Raw genomic sequence first — 17,442 nt, forward strand, 5'->3', positions numbered from 1 at the left:
GAGATGATTTTTTTTGCTTACAAATGCTTTTCAACAGGAAAAAAAACCTACAATTTTTTAACAACAGTAACAGGATTCAGTCTACTTCTTTTTTATTCTGATATGAATTAAAAAAAAAAAAAAATTATTTAGGATTTTCTTAGATCACCTTCTTGTTTATTCCAGAAGGCACGATTACCGGCTATGTTACTCTAAGCATAATTCAGAGATTTCCTTGGTACAATCAGGGGACACCATGCTTCCTGATACTATAATTCAGAAAGGAAACTTGGTTTATAAAAATAGTAATATTTTCCACAGCATATTTTCTGATTCAGAGTATTTTTTCCAAATACCTTGCTTATCAAAGGGGGGGGGGGTAGAGGAAGAAAAAAACAAACAAACCCCAAAGCCCCACAAAACAAACCAAAACCTACAAACAAACAAAAAAATAACCAAAACTTCACCAAGCAACAAAACCTAAAAAAAACATCCTTCACCTTTCTGACTGGGATTATTTGAAAACGTAATTTTGGCAAAGGTTAAACACTTCTCCTAAACTTACTTCTACTTTCATAATGGAATTCAGCACTAAATTTGTGGTGCTGATATAAATAAAAAAAAAACCAAAACACAGAATTTTTCATTTTTCAACACATTCTGTATACTATTCACTTCAGCTGATGAAGTGACTTGTTGGTGACTTCACACCCAGCAAGTGCATTTATTTAAGAAATGCAGATCTCCATGCTATCATAAACTCATCCATTTATCTAAGAGCCCACCAAGAACCCTACTGAAAAGTACTTGTCCATATGAGATAAGCAAATAAAATAGTTAAAAGATGCAAAGGTTGCATACTTCAACATACCATGTCCAGGCATCACAGTGTTCCTCAAATGTTTATTACATTTTGATATTGCAGAACACTGTACAATTTACCATCACAGATTATCCCCCTTTTGGGATTAAGAACTATGAAAACACCTGAATTTGAACAATTAAACTCCGAAGTCCAGAGAGTCTACAGAAGCAGGTAAATAAATCAGGAACATTGGAAAATTGATTAAACAAGAACTTCTACTTAGTTTCAAAAGCTTAACTGCTTGAAACTGAAAATCATGCAAGAAGTGTTGAAAAGTTGCATGTAGGGCATAGGACTAACTGGTGAAACTTCCACAATGAGAGTCATTGATTTTATCATTTCAAATCATCCCGTACAGAGAATAACTATAAAGAGCAGAAGATATAGAGGGTCAGATTCTAAAGGGGGTGGAGGTACAAAGTCACTTACTATTTTTTCTTTCACTGCTTCCACATGGTCAGTTCCTGGCACAGGCGCTGCTTGAACAGGAATTTCTTCTTCCTGAGTTTTATCTGCTTTCAAAACCGCTTGCGAAATACCAGTTGTCAAACCTTCTTTCTTAACATCCTCTTGCTTCTTAGCTTGCAGACCCTTGTAAGGGGCATCAACTTCTGGTTTTTGTTCAGCAGCATGGTCTTTAGCCTCAGCTATAATTTGTTCTTTTTTGTCCTCTGGGTGTGGTGTGCTCTTTTCTGGGAGCACAGGTTTTTTATCTTCTTCCAATGCGCTCAGGGGTTTCTTTTGGTCTGAACTTACTGTTGCAGGAATTTTATCTGCTGAAAGTATCTTTGACAGTTTTCCTTGCTGAAGTGTTGATTCTTCTTCTTGAGCCTCCTGTTGGATTTTCTCCACTGATGTTTTCATGATTTTCTCATGTTGAAGTTTTGGATCTTCTTTCTGAATTCCATGTTGGATTTTATCAACTGAAGCTGCCTTTGACAATTTGACCTCCTGAAGCTGTGCATCTTCCCTCTGAACTGAAGGCTGGATTTTGTCAGCTGATAGTGCCTTTGCCATTTTCAACTGCTGGAGTTTTGGGTCTTCTTTGTGAATCCCATGCAAAATCTTGTCAGCTGAGGGCATCTTTGCCAATTTTGCCTCTTGAAGTTTCAGGTCTTCCTTTTGAACTCCATGCAAAATCTTATCAGCTGAGGATGTTTTTGCCAGTTTTGCCTCTTGAAATTTTGCATCCTCCTTCTGAACTCCATGCAAAATTCTATCAGATGAGGCTGCCTTTGTCAGTTTTGTTTGCTGGAGTCTTGGGTCTTCCTTCTGAGAAACACGTTGGATTTTATCAGCTGAGGGTGTCTTGACAAGTTTTCCCTGCTTGTGTTTTGCATCTTCTTTTTGAATTCCTTGCTGGATTTTATCTGCTGACAATGTTTTTTCCAGTCTCCCCTGTGGAAATTTTGGAGCTTCCTTCTGAATGCCTGATTCTTCTTTTGGTTTTGCTGCCGCTGGAGTAGGTGGTGTGGAAGTCTTCTGAGGGGAATGTGAGACAGCAGGCACAGGCTGTTTTTGAGGAGAGGCAGGTGGTTTGGGTACTGGTTGTGAAGGGCCTGATTTCAGAAGTGGCACCTTGCTCATATCCCCAAGTTGTCCTGACATTGCCCTTTGGGTCTGGCAGTTTAAGCACAGCCATTCCTGTACCTGTGATACAACAAACATAGGAAGTTACTTAATTTGAAAACTTAACAGTAAAATTATATTTTTTCAACTGATACAGTTGAATACTTTTAATCTGAATGCTATCCATACTGAGAAATTATTTTTTTTTGTTTGCTGTTCTTGCAGGAAGATCCATAACCTTTTTGTAATGGAAACAACGCATGTCAGGTTCCAGAAAGCGGAGCTGAACAGATAAAAATGCACTGTGAAAACTAATGGCAATTACATTGTTCCAAAGTATTGGTGACCTTTATGTACTAAGTTTGCTCATACATTTCTAACACCTATTGTTTTCTAAAGCCTCTATGATCTATTAATAGGTCCCTCTAATTTTGTAACTTTGAGTAAAAGGTGACCAACTGGGACTCGTGTCTGTGGTTTTCTTCAGAAGTTACCTTCCCTTCTTGAATTTCTGTACATGTATCAGTGTATTAATTTAATCTGACTGTAAACCAAAAGGAACATCACCCGTCTGCTCTCTTTACTGCTAAATCCCTGCTGCACACTGGTTCCTTTTTGCTCTTCTTCCCAGAAATCAGAAAAAAAAGACAAACACTTATATCTGTGCAAAAGATCTCATTGCCAGTTGCCTAGCTACTACATGAGAGTAGTTTTCAGACTGTTTCTAGTGGGATTTGGGGTACAGATTCTTTAGAACAGCAAAAGGAAATTTTTAACACAGAAAAGTACTGGAAGGAAAGAAAAAGCCCAGAATTTTCTGGATACTTTAACAGACAACGAAGCTTTACTTCACTACTTCGACATGAGCTTCACTGGAGGATAAGAGGTCTATGCAGTTCACTAAAATCTTTTAATGCTTGTTTTTAACTACTTTTACTGTGATGATGGAAGGTCTAAGCAATTCAGTCTTTGTATTTCTCTGATTTAGAGAACCTAGTGACCTACTGAATATGAATCCCATGAAAAACAGCAAAATTGTTCTATTAGTAATTATATAGGTAATACTACTGATAATATTAGGATAGTGCAGATGACTGACCAGTTATATGCCACTGAATATTTTATAACATCCAGTGGTAAATAGTCAGTTGCCCAGAATATGTGCCATTTAGTCAGAAAGGTTTTCTGGCAGAATTGTGCAACCTCAGAAACATTCATGCATTTTATATTAACAAGTAATATAGTAATAAATGAAACAACACAAAAAACTAGAAACTGGAACTGAAGCTCTGCTCTTGCCTGCAAAAGATGTCCAAATTACAAGATGCAAGCATCAGACTCCCTGGCCTCTGACACCATAACCTGCCCTTTTCAGTGTAAAGAGGGAACTAACTTCAACAAATGCTTTGGCAGGTTTTCCTTCCAGGAGTAATCAACAGTGGGTGATGCCAGCCCATTGTCATTCATATAGCATCTCTCAGTGACACAGATGTGATGATGACCACAAAGGGCTTTTCAAAGTAGTTAAGAAGAAGGGAACATCCTTCTGTTCATCACTAATGATCTTATGTGCTCAGCTCTCACATCCCAACCAGAATATTTCTGAGCGAATTGGTGTTTAGTAAAGTTTCTGTGCACAGTAGGTGTGTCCAGATTTTTGGTACCTTTAGAAATTAAGTGGTTTTGAGATTAGTTGGCTTCAAATGCTTTCAATAATCTAAAATCTGCCAAAACCTCAAATTATGAAGTGTATCCGCATAGTTCAGATCCAAATCCCATTGTTAAGTGGCTCTTGCTTTTTAATTGCTTTTCAAATAAGCAAATTACCACTATGATGCTGCCCTTTTGAAAAGAAAAAAAAATAGCTAGTTAGTTCTGCTGAAAAAAAAAAATAAGAAGAGGCTATTTTAAGTATTTTTCTGTATTTTTAGTAATTTTCTGACAATTTTGGTACAGGCACAAGAAATTCAAGAACGCATACTTTAGCATTCAGGTAATTAACAATTGTCACTAATAGGCACTATACCCTATACAACTGCAAACTGAATATGGCTCTGTCTATAAATACAATTCAGGTTTAGTTTTTCTGAGGAAAAAAGCATTAAAATATAAACCTCCAGGGAAGATTATCCTCCTCCATAGGACTTAACATACTCCAACTACACGTCATTTATCTGGGAAGCACTAATTAAAAAATGCAAATAAAAGTAACTTATTTTTTAAAGAATGTAAAATATAACAGTTATTTTGCAATTCTGTTCTCTCTGGAAATTTTACTACACTTCATTTTTATGGGCAGCAACATTTTTTTTTTTTTTTTCCTAGAAAACAATACTGGAAGCCATAAGTATTTTGTGAACTGTCTTCTATAAACTTAAGAAAAAAGCAACATACCAGGAAAGAAATTTTGCCCAGAGAAAATCATGATGTTAGTATGATCAGGAGTCTGTAAGTTAACATTTAATATATATAAATGAAAACTATAAAAAAAAAGATCCAATTCCAGAGTATCCTTGATTCTTTTCTCATAAAGTTTGTAAAGACCACTACACAAAGCTGACTAGGTAATCATAGCAGATTTTTTGTCTTCCAGTTAAACTTATTGGAGGGCTCAAAAGCTTTTAAACCCAACCTAAAGAGTGGACAGGTTTTGCATTCTCCATTCAGCCTGACAAATACTCATTTTACAAAGTAAGCAGAAATCCTACCATTATTTGTGCTAACATAGCTTCTGTCAGCATGTAACATGGGAATAAGCCAGTACTTACCTGTTAATAAGCTTCTCAGAATCTAGACTTAATTAATTTCATAAAAACATAATTAAATGGCTATTATCATGAAATAATCCATGCTTCAACAGTTTGCTGAATTTCACGTACATGCTATATAGATATTCTTAAAGAACATGCTACTTGATACATTAAATTAACGTTATTCTCACAGTACCATTTGTTCGTGACACAATTTTTATTTATTTCTTTATAATATATCCATATCCAGTTTCTAGGATTTCCATGTTTGTTTCTTTTCTGTACACACACATTTGTTTCTTATTACTTCTCCTAGCTCTGCTGGTTATGTAGAATCTATTTAGTATCCCTTCAGCTGAAGCTTACTCATGCTGCTCACAAACTTGCTTCATCTCAGATTCATCAAGTCACTTCCCCCATTTAAATCCTTCACAGATTCAGTTCTTTGAACTGCCTATAGTAATTTTAGGAACTTCAGAAATAGTATTAAGTGTTTAAAGATCAAAATAGTTACCCAGCCACTATTTCCTCAGCTTTGCTCACCATCCCTATTCAGTATCTCTGGAGTAAAGCTTTTCAACTCAAGGACTGTGCTCTGATCTTAGCACACAGTAGAGTAAGTCTTGAAAATAAAAGTAATTACAATTAACATGAGCAAGGGAAGGTGATGATGAGAAAATTGGCAGGCTACACTAAATCTTGTCAAGAGATGAGAATCCCAGTCTTGCCTCCTTTCAATATTGATGCAAGTGATGCTAGTGAAATGACCTGGAATTGTCCAGATTGACAGTAATTTACTGAACCTTGAATTGTGCTCTTGGACTTTTGTTATATCCACATCTATTTATTACTTTCTTTTTTAGTGTTGCTATATATACATGACAAATACTTCTCTTGGGCTATGTGTTTTAAATTCCAGTCTAATTTTTTATAATAATGTGGATATTTGATCACAAAAGGGCCAACAAGAATATTCTTATATCACCAGCCCTCAGATCCTGATTGTCTGACAGAATGGTTCCCTGTAAAATCAAATTTTGTACCATGAAGTCATGTGCCTCAGTTTTAGACTTGTCTTCTCCTCAGTTAACCTCATGCCCTAAATGAAAGCTTTTCCCTACGGTGATCTTTTCAGTTAGCCTGTCAACTCAAATTTATTAGGACGTGGGAAATTGAAATCATCTTCTTTTAGCAGTCTTCACTAAATAAATCTTCTTAGTTCCTTACAGAATTCTTCACACTATTTGGTTCCTGAATTAGCAGTAGATCCAATTATTGGCATCCCAAGTGCTACTACTCTGCTTTAGCATTCTGAATCCATGCCTCTCTCCTAGCAATCCTTACAACCCCATATCATTGGACTGAAGAAAGTAGCTGCGTCAAAGTGTTCTTCTCATTCAGTTTCATAATAAATAAATGTCATCAAGAAAAGGGCAAACATTTAGCGCTCATTGTGAATGTCAATTTTTCACTTGACATGCAAGAGCTCAGCACTTCAGTCCTTTGCTTTTGCATTCACACACCACAATGCTAGATACTTCCATGTTGAAAATAACAGATCAGCTGTTCCATCTCCCTGACAGTCAAGGATTTTTTTTTTATTACAGTATACTGATAAATTCATTACACATTCTTGGAAAACGCTAATTGGTAAACTGGAGTTTTTCTCTAGCTGAAAGTAACTCAAAATACTTACTATGTTTGTGAAGGTGAAAACAAATGCTTCTTCCCATAAAATATCTCTAAGTTACTTCAGAAGGCAAATGCTTTAGTTTTGTCATGGTTAGATAAATTTTTTATGCCCCATACCTGGCAATGTTCAAGGCCAGGTTGGATGGGGCTCTGAGCAACCTGGTCTAGGGAAGGTGTCCCTGCCCATGACAGGGGTTTGGAATTAGATGATATCTAAGGTCCCTTCCAACCCAAACTATTCTATGATTGTATGATTTATCTCTTTGTAATTCTTCCTCTTCACTGCTCTCAGTAAAACAAAATAATAAAACCAACACAGGAATGAAAAATCATTAAGAAATAAATCTCTGTAAAATTAATACCCTTCTGATTTCACTATCTAAAATTATCCATCTTGAAGATAAGAAAGAATAGAGATAGGAAAGAATTTCCAAAAATTGAGCTAAATCAAATTCTGCAATGGAAATTTAAACAAGCACCAAAATATTTTATATCCTTGTAGATAAAAAGATATCTACAGTGCAGTTAAGATTCAGAGTTAAGGTATGGTCCACATAATATATGCTTTAATCATGAATTTTTATAATAGATTGATCACAAGCAAATGTCACACTCTTGCTTTTAGGGGAAATGGGCACACTGGTAAACTTACATGCAAAAAAGTTACCACCATCATTGCGCAGTATGATAGAGGGACATATGTATTCAAAGCATGACCACCAAATCAGACTGTAGATCTGGCAGGAGAAAAAAATACCAAAATGAAATACAAAACTCCTACACTCTTCTTTATCCAGAGCGTTAGGCCAGGAGGCAACTGCCTAAGCAACCAGCTTGGCAGAGACAAGGTCCACAGCTGACGCGCTCGGGTGTCCAGATTTAGGAAAACATAGAAAGGTTTTCACAGATACTGTGTGCTTGTGGAGGTCACAAGCAGTTTTCCAGGGTCATTCTTCTGAATTTATACACATAAATTTTGTCTAAAATGTCACTTAGGATCTTAAACATATTTTGGGATTTCACCCCAAGTGAAGAAAGGATGTGCAAACAAACGGTTAGTCTAGTCAGATGGCTGACTCTGGAGAAGAAGTTAGAAGAATATGGCTAATATAACCTAGGAAAATTAATCCCATAAATATGACTTATATAGGAGGAAAGGTATACTGCCTGCAAACCAAATGGATATAACTTGTCCATGGATAAATTTAGGTTTGAAAGTAGAAGACCTTCCTGGCTATTAGTGATTTGCAGTTTAGAGTGTGAGAAATGGAGCTGATCTTAATATATGATATGATTGTGAACAAAATCACTTAATGATTGATGAAATTCTACCAGGTTTACAAACTGCCTTTATGTAATAGTACTCATGAGCAGAATGCATTATATTTTTAGTATTAATAAACAGATACATTGCATTTAGATGACTTTAAATGTAAAGCTATCTTTCAGCCACCAAAGAGAGATTATAGATGTCCTGGGTTCAGCAGTAGCAGTCATTTTTGTTCCTTCTTGGTAGCTGATGCAGTGATGTGTTTTTGACTTTCGGCCTGGGAACAGAGCAGATAACATCAATGTTTCTAGTTACTGCTCAAATGTTTAGGCTTACCAAGGACTTTCTGAGCCTCATGCTCTGCCAGGGAGGAGGGGAAGCTGGGAAGAAGCAGAGACAGGACCCAAACTAGCCAAAGAGGTATTCCATACCACAGCACGTCATGCCCAGGTTGTAACGGAGAGTTACCCAGAAGGGCTAGAACTGCGGGGTTGGACTAGGTATCGGTCGGTGCTTGGTTGGGCTGGGGGGGCAATTTATCGGTCGGCGGGTGGTGAGGTGTTGTATTCTCTTCCCTTGTTATTTCCTTTATCATTGTTATTATTGGTGGTAGCAGTAGTGATTTGTGTTATACCTTAGTTACTAAACTGTTCTTATCTCAACCCGTGGGAGTTGCATTCTTTTGATTCTCCTTCCCATCCCTCCAGGAGCAGGGGGAGGACAAAAAGGGGGGGAGTGAGAAAGCAACTGTGTGATTTATGGCTGACTTTGTTTAAACCATGACAATAGAGATCCATAAAAGATGGTTAAGGTAAATGTAAAGCATCAGCTTGAAAGAAAACCCAGCATCAGCTCCCACAGAATAAAGAAGTCTGTCAGCAGAAGGAGGAGGGATTACATTTTTAGCTTAAGAATGCCTTTTTTTTTTTTTTTTTGTGAGATTGTTGCCTGAACACTGCAAAAAAGATGACCAGCTTTTATCTCTTTCTCAAATAAAGATTGCCAGTACATCACTGAGGAAGACCAAGTAATCTCAGCATCTCAGATTATTGTCATTAATTGATAAGATCACTTTTAAGCTATCATAACTATGAAATAAAACATTATTTTCAACTGTTTCCATTGCAGAATTATGTAGGTGCTCAGTTGCCACTGCTTATGTCGGTGTATACATTAAAAGACACAAAACCTGACAAGACAAAAAAATTAAATATTTATTTCTGTTGCCACTGAAAGAAAATATAGCACAAATGTGTGAGAGACACTCATACCTATTTTTACTGCTACTGGTGTGAATCGCTGCTGAAGACAACGATTGCTATTCAGGCTTAGCAGCTCAATTACGGCATAATGAGCAACTTGGTTTAGTGGAAGGTGTCCCTGTCTATGGCAGGGAAGCTGGAACTAGATGATCCTAAGGTCCTTTCCAGCCTTAACCTTTCTGTGATTCTATGATTCTGTATACACAAGAGTCTCAAAATTCTTTGGTCAGTGTATTGGAAAACACAGCTAATACCAAAATAAGACTAGAATGAAGCTTTTCTTTATGTGAACTTTGAAGTGTAACAGAAACCTAGAACAAAAAAATACCTCCAAAATGATACTTAACTTTTGCTGGTTTTTGTTCTGAACTGTGATGCTTTAGCATATAGTCTGCTCGATGAGTTGCCACTTCTGCATGCTGCACTTTTTTTTATTTGGTGTCTGATAGGCAGCAATAAAAGTAAAATCTATTTTATTGTATGGCTGCAGTCCACAATCTTCTGTCTTAGATTATGGGAATTATAATCATTACTGAAGGAAATAAAGCATTTCTAATAAAAGGAATCATAAATTTCTGAAGGCTGTTTTAGCTTGCTGCCTTTACAATAAAGTGCTTTGGAGTAAAACTGTCATTAAATCCCTCAAAAATAACCTCTTGATCTTTTTTGCCTTCAGTTGCCTTAATCTTCTTCCAGCATCTCATAATGACAATATATTTCATGCTTTTACGGAGAGAAAGAAATATTCCAGAATATTAAAAGACATATTCAAGTCACATAAATGCAAGTTTATTGGAATTACTGTATAATTACTCAGTGAGGTCTAACTTAACACTTTTTCTTCAGGCTGTTAGATCTTACTTTTAGATTAGCATTGTTCAAAACACTCGGGTAGGAATTACCTGAACAGCAGAGGAAGCAGGATTTCCACTAAACTGAGGATGTGTATTGTGTAGACATTTATAATTATGGTTGGTAACTTTTACCTTCAGTGGAGAAAACCAGGATCATTTAGAAGGCTGTTAATCTCACCTATCATAGGACATATGATAAAAAGACTGGCACTTTAAAAGAGCCTGTTTGTGTCCACTGACTATAGGGCAAGAGTGTACTGATCAGATGAGTTAGGCATGTCTACAGCTGACGTAGTGAATATCACCTTGAATACTGAGTTGGAAGATACGGCAACAAATAAAATAATAAAGGTATACAGGAATGCAAAACATCAATGAGATTGACACTGGCTGCATAGTTACCCCCTCAAAATCCATTTTGGAACTTTTGTCTTGCTGCAGTGCGTATGCAAAACCACTAACTGGATCTTCCCCTCCTTTTTGTTTTTCCTTATGCTTAATGTCTTCCATTAAAGACTGTGTTTACTCACTAACAGAAGCTTTCAGGGACCGTGAATTTCTGAAAAGACACATCTTGCATGCTGGACTGATAATTATAGCATAAGAGATCAAAAAACTGCCAGTCTACCTTTGTTTTTAATAGTACATCCCAAGAAATTCTTCTCTGCCTTGTTATTAGCCTGTCAAACAAAGCCTGATGACCTCCACAGGTCCCTTTCATCTGCAACCATTATGCGATTCTGTGAATGTGCTAAAAACTAATACCCTGGCACCACAAACTGTAACATTATATTTAGTCAAAAAGTTTCAAAATCTAACATCTTAAATAAAAGAAAAAGTTCTATTTTTTAGAGTGGTAGAGCAATCAGTGAGTTATTCCTAACACCCTAAGATTTTGCTTTGGCTCCAGAAAAAAATGAAAGCACTTATGGAACTTTATCAGCTGGTTTGCTGTCTCTAATGATTTCTTCTTTCTCTCCCACATCAAGCGTTGAAGGAAGAGGGTGGCAAATACTGCAGCAGATTACCAGAAAAGCACAGAGGGATTGCTGTTTCTCCCATGTGTCAGAAATTCTCCGCTCCTTTATTTTAATGGGGCTGGGACTACTGAATATTCCACTTAATTATGAGCAGATGAAATACAAAATATGACAACATAAGGATGACCTACTTCCTCAAGTGATGACAATTGTGAAACAAGTATGCCTCAAACTTGCTTCAAGATACAGACCAGAACCTTCATAAAAAAAGCTGAAATTTTGTCTTTTTAGCAACTGCTCTGTTGATCAGGATTTTTTTATTTTAGTAATTACATTTATTAGATATGGGGATTTTTATCTGGATAGTGTCTGTGTATACTCTGATTTCCTATATTTTGCTAAGGGCATTTAGAGACTTAGAATTATGCTGTCAATGCACAATCACTAGGGTATACATCATCATAGATTTAAAAGAAGCTAAGCTGACAAAAAATAACTGCTTTTTATTGTGGAGGGGGAACATTATTTATTTTTTACTCTGCATCTAACTGCATTGTCATCGGTTTGTTGCTTTTTTGTTTATACACTGGTATAACAAAAATGACTAGTAGTCCTCTTTTGTATTGGCAGGTGTAGCTGTAGGGGTGTTGTTACCCAAAACAAAGTAGCTTTCCTTCTCAGTGGTACACAGAGAAATTCCCATCATTCCCTCTGGTGACCGCTTCTTTTGTTGCCAGAACAAAACCAGCCCCAATGAAGGAAAAACAACAAAGTCAAGATGGGCCTCATCAAAGAAATAAATGGAAGAGCCTCAAGTACTTCAGTGGAATTGGGATGTTTAAGATCCGTGTACACTTAAAGAAGTTATGAATTACAATGAAAATCCAAAAGCCTTATGTGAAGCGGAATAAATCTTTTTTTACAGCTGTGCAAGGAAAGATTCTGAGACTGTAGCTCCTTTAGACAATTATATACCATACACTTGCAGTGTCTGTCACAATAACATTAAAACATCTCCAGGTTCTACCACAAAATAAATTTGAATATTAACCTCTAATTCACATGGAATAATATCCTGTAAGCCTACAGGTTGAATGTTTTAATTAGCAAATCTGCAAAACTAAATTTAGGAAAGCCTGTTAATAATCAGTGTTTTATGAAGGGATGGTTAAAAAAGTCTCTCCTGTAATAAATATTCTCTTGATTTTCTACTTCTATCAGAGATTCATGAAAATATGTATCCTACTATCATACTATTGATTTCTTTAGTTCAAATGAAGAATATCTACCTTACGTACATACTTTGTGTTTTTACATTTATATACAAACTTTCCTGACTACATACTATAGCTTTGTTTTGGACTACATATATCTGTTTATTCCTGCATTTTTGACTTGAACATCTGAAGAGTTAGATATGTGGAGTGGCATTTAGGTTTGGGTATTGGGTTTTCTGCTAAAGAAGTGTAATACTCCAAGTTTTGTTCCAGTTGACTGCTGTCCTCTAGTCAAAGAAAGAACCCATCCCTATCACCCCAAGTTAGTATATCCCTCTTTCTCTGTGGAGAACTCCATAAATAGTATGAGGATCAGATCTACCCTTACCACAGTTTCCTTCTGTGGCAGGAAACTAACTATGCGTGCTCAGTTGTGCAAGCTATATCAGTAGTTACAGATATTCATGCCTTAAGATACTGCAATTTTTAGAAACCAAAAAGCTAATCAAACAAACATGAACTAGATTTATTTTTCATTTTCTTTTTTGTTTTTTAAGTCTTTAAGATATTTTTGTATATTGACTTTTACAACAAAATACAGTGAAAAACATGTGGAGAGCTTTCTTAAATACTAATGTCCTTAAATACTAATGACAATAAAATCTCTATATTAAGCAGTTTTCCAGTCTGCAAAGTCCATCCCAGCATGTTTTCAATATTATTTTGGTATCTCGCTCTCTACTCATAAATGACACTAGAGACTCAGGATCTAGGTTCCATGATTAGAAGATAATAATTACACATATAAATATATTTCAGCATATATCTGACACTCAGATGACAATTGTTGCAATGACATTCTCTTTCAAAGGTTCTTTTAAGGAGATTGTCAATTAGATGACTAAAAACAATTTTCAATCTATTTGCATCCATGACAAATGAACATGCTGTTTTGCATGCATTAATGGCAGTATACAACCTCTATTTACATTATTCTTAACTTGCTTTGATTGTATTATTGTAGTTATCCCATTTAGATCATACAGACCAAAGAAATCCAAGGTTGTGTTAGTGTCCGAAGTAATGATTTTTAGTATAATAAACTGTTATTTACAAAATTGTTTATTTACAAACTAGTTTACTCTGAGCTTTAAAAATGTTAGTTTATTGCAATCTTTCTTAGCTATATATAGATGTTGAGTGGCCCTAGTATGCTCCTTTGTACGCTTTATTATAACAGTCTCAAAGAATAACTGTTTTCTGTGCCTTCTAGTAGCTGAATCACTATTCCGCACACAACTGGTCAGAAGAGAGCATGAGTATTCCCATCCCATCATTGCTATTATTTGTTCTGAAATGACATAATCTCTAGTGTCACGGATGGCACTAAACCAACAAACAATTCCATCCCCTGAAGAGTTTGTGTTCTACTCAGTCCTGTGCTCAAAGCTGACATTTTATGGAGAGTATAGAGAAAAGTGGTTTTGTTCAAAAAAACAGGGCTTAGCAATGCAACTAGATGAGATGAATTCTGTATTAAAAGGAGAACTATTCTTGATGTTTCAGAGTGCCTAGTGCTTAGTGGCTACTCCTCATATCTCAGAATATATATTTGATGATAAACTACAAGTACAACCTTTTTATCTAAACCTTAATGGATCACATTAATAAACAGCTCAGCCATTCCCTGTAAAATCTTTTTGATTTTGGTCATCCCCAACAGAAATACAGAGACAACTGATATACCTCGTTATTCTGAAGAGTCATTTTGCATTTTGTTTGCTCTCGCAAGCCAGATAATCCTAAAACTAACATGTGTAGCTCATTTCAACAATATGCTTTGTAAAAACAAAAATCTCTGCTAAGACAGATTGAAATGTGTCTGCCTTTTGCTCATATTTTGTCTATTACTGCATGAATGGTCCTTTTTATGAAGAGGGATCTGCATGTTATTTCACATAACTGGAAGTGGCTGATCTACACTCAAAGTGAAATGCCATGGAAGAGAAAGGAAATACATACTTAAAAAAGTGTTGTTTATTTTTTAACTCCTAGCTCCATCCAGTCTCATCTCACTTAAATTTTAATACCTAACTGAGGACCTAAAGTTTTGACCCTGGCTACTCAAATTCACTCACCAGCCTATGGTATGTTATCTCTGGATATGAACACTATTGGTAGGCTGACTATCTATTCCTGGCTGGGAAGAGACCCTGCATCAAACTATGCTCCAGACAAACCCCACTTCAAAGATGAATTTGAGATATGCGGAGAGCTTACACTAAAGTCCAAAGATAATCCCTTCTTAAAATGATGGCCTGAGGTAAGGTCCTAAATATGTAATGTGATACCTAAATAAATGGTCTGACTTTTGAAAGCTCTAAATACCTAAAGACACTTCAACTGACTCCCATTTTTCAGTTCATCTTTTCTGTTTGAATCTTACTTTAACCAGAACTACAGTGCGCATATCTGTTTCATCAGTTATGTTTACTGCACTTGGATTTATCATTTATTATCATTTAGTAATAATTTATGTATAATGTTTGCTCTCCGTGTTACATGACTGATATGTGAAACCTTTACTTGCTGAAAATGAAGGAGAAAGGCAAAAAAAACAAGCAGACAAATGACTGGGGAATAATTCACAGTCAGGGAAACAGACTTTTCCCAAGGAAGAGAGCACAGGTGCAGCAGAAAGTGAAGGAAAATCACTTACCTGGCTTTGGAAAATTATTTTTTCCAAAAATTATTAATCATTAACTACAAAACCAGTAAGAAGGTTGCATACAACCATTTCCTGATGTACTGGCAGCTGCCATGGCAGTGAAGAGATAATAAAGTAAACAAAGGAAATCAATATTATGTATGTGCAGAATGACCAGAACTTTGTGTGATACGATACATGCTGAGAAGTGGATAGACCTTCCAGCAACTTCTGGAGATCTTTGCAGGGCAAATCTTTCCTAAACACCCAAAAGGAGGAGGTAGAAACCATATTGACTTCCTTGCTTTAAAACCGTGACAAAAGCACGAAGAGATAGCAGAGCATAGGAACACACAAATAGTCACAGTTGCCGTCTCCTACAAAAACACAGGCTGCTTTTGCAACATACACATCAGAGTAACACTTTATCATTAGGTGTGGCCATTTTCAATGATAAGAAGCAAATTCTTAAGCTTCGAGGCAACACAGTCCAAAGTCCAGGGAAAGGCAAAAGGACAGATGAGGTACAGATGCAAAGGGGAAAAACAAGCTTTTTTTAGCATCTTGGCTTCTGCCTCCTTTGATATTTATGCTGTTTATGTCTCAAGAAGACTGTAGTACATGCATTTTAACTAATAGCAATCTTTTCTGTAGGTGCTGCTCATTGATTTTAGCTTGCACTTTCCTGACTATAATTTTGCTCTTACAAAGCCACACAATAGGAAATACTGGAAAGATCTGTCTTGAAAAGCTATATACCATTTAGTCAGCAAGATAATTCTGTCACACTGTAACTCAAAAAGGGGAGCATGCTGTGTACTTCTATAATTTGGCAAATATGTGTGTAAAGAATTAAAAATAAAAAAAAATTTCTCAGCAAACTTTAGACCAATATTCACTAAAATTTCTTCTCAATATTTTTTTTAGAAACATGCTTGCAATCTGTTGAAAAGTATAACTGTGTGATGCTACAGTGTGACTTAAAGCAGATATTTTCTTGGTGTTCAATGTGCAAATAATTCCTATATATTCCAGCAATCATACATAATGAGCTTGAGTTTACTTTCAAGAGACACCATGAGTACAGTTATGCAAAGAATATACCAAATAATCTAAACCCACCTAAGACTGCCCCAAGCAAATGTACTGCTAACTCTAAATATAAATATTAAATATAAAATGAAAAGACAGGTTTTAATTGCTTGGGGAAAAGCAAAACAAAATGCAAAACAAACCAAATCTAATTAAATAAGGGGACTTATTTTTTCTTATTTTTTTCTGTCTCATTAGTGTTGGAAATCACTGTTAGCACCTTGGAAGTAAGTAAGGGTATAACCGCAAAATATTGTGTTGAACTGTGGTATCCCAGTGGACTCACAATGCCTGGTAATACACACATGCCTTATGCTGTTACCTTATGCCAAAGATCTGCAGTCAGGGTAAAACCTCCGACTATATAAACCACTAGGTCTAAGAGTTCATTCATAAAATTCAACTTTTTAACAGCTTATTTGTAGTTTATGATGAAATATTTTTTTTCTGTAAGACTAAATAAGTTTTAACTGGAATTCCATAATTATTTCTAAACAAAAATACCAAACATTTTCAAACTCCAGGAATTCTACATAAATTACTTGAAGATTATTTAATTTTGTAAAAATCAGGTTTTCACATCTCAAAATAGACATGGCACTGCTTTAGTGATTATGAACCAGATAAAATATCTACAGAGACAGCAAAAAATAAAATGCCCCCAAACTTATCTCCCTACAATCCTTAGTTATTCTTTCACTACGTGCTATCCCCAGAAGCATAAAGAATCCTTTCAAAGCAACCATGCTAGCTCAGCTTTAATACTAATTACACAATTAGTTATCTAGTTAAGATGATCAAGAACTCCCCCTTGATGAGAAGAAAGAGGATTCCTCCCTACAGCTTCAGCCAATTGCTCTAAGATATCAAATTTTTCATGAAAAGGGCAAGTCAATTATCTTCACTCATACATGTATGAGTGATACACAGATGGACATTCACATGTATGCAGAATACTGTATGAAGCCAAACAAACTCAATATATTCACAAAATCTTATGGCCAGAAGGGGCCATTATTCTCAATAGATTTGATCTTTTAATGCAAAAGTCCTTCTAGTTTTATCAAGAGGTTTGTATTCTCAACCTTTCAGCATTCCTATTAGAAAGATATGCAAATTTTGGGGGTAGAAACCATCTTCAAAGTTAATTGTTCCAATAATTACTTTATCTGCAGAATTTTTTTTCACATGTAGACTCTAACAGG

At 35.8% G+C, this 17,442-nt stretch overlaps 1 protein-coding gene across 9 annotated transcripts in view; it reads right to left on the minus strand.

Annotated features, from left to right (window-relative positions):
• PCLO (piccolo presynaptic cytomatrix protein) overlaps positions 1-17,442 on the minus strand; it is a 356,344-nt gene that overhangs the window by 185,136 nt on the left and 153,766 nt on the right. For all 9 annotated transcript variants that reach the window (XM_057422563.1, XM_057422567.1, XM_057422564.1 and 6 more), the window contains exon 4: positions 1,274-2,494. In XM_057422563.1, coding sequence (XP_057278546.1) covers positions 1,274-2,494 — 1,221 coding nt within the window. The remainder of the gene's footprint in view (positions 1-1,273; positions 2,495-17,442) is intronic.

The sequence above is a fragment of the Pezoporus wallicus genome, unplaced genomic scaffold (genome assembly GCF_028554395.1).
Source record: "Pezoporus wallicus isolate ANWC-B61680 ecotype Strahan unplaced genomic scaffold, APGP_CSIRO_Pwel_v1 contig_3058, whole genome shotgun sequence".
Classification (NCBI taxonomy): domain Eukaryota; kingdom Metazoa; phylum Chordata; class Aves; order Psittaciformes; family Psittacidae; genus Pezoporus; species Pezoporus wallicus.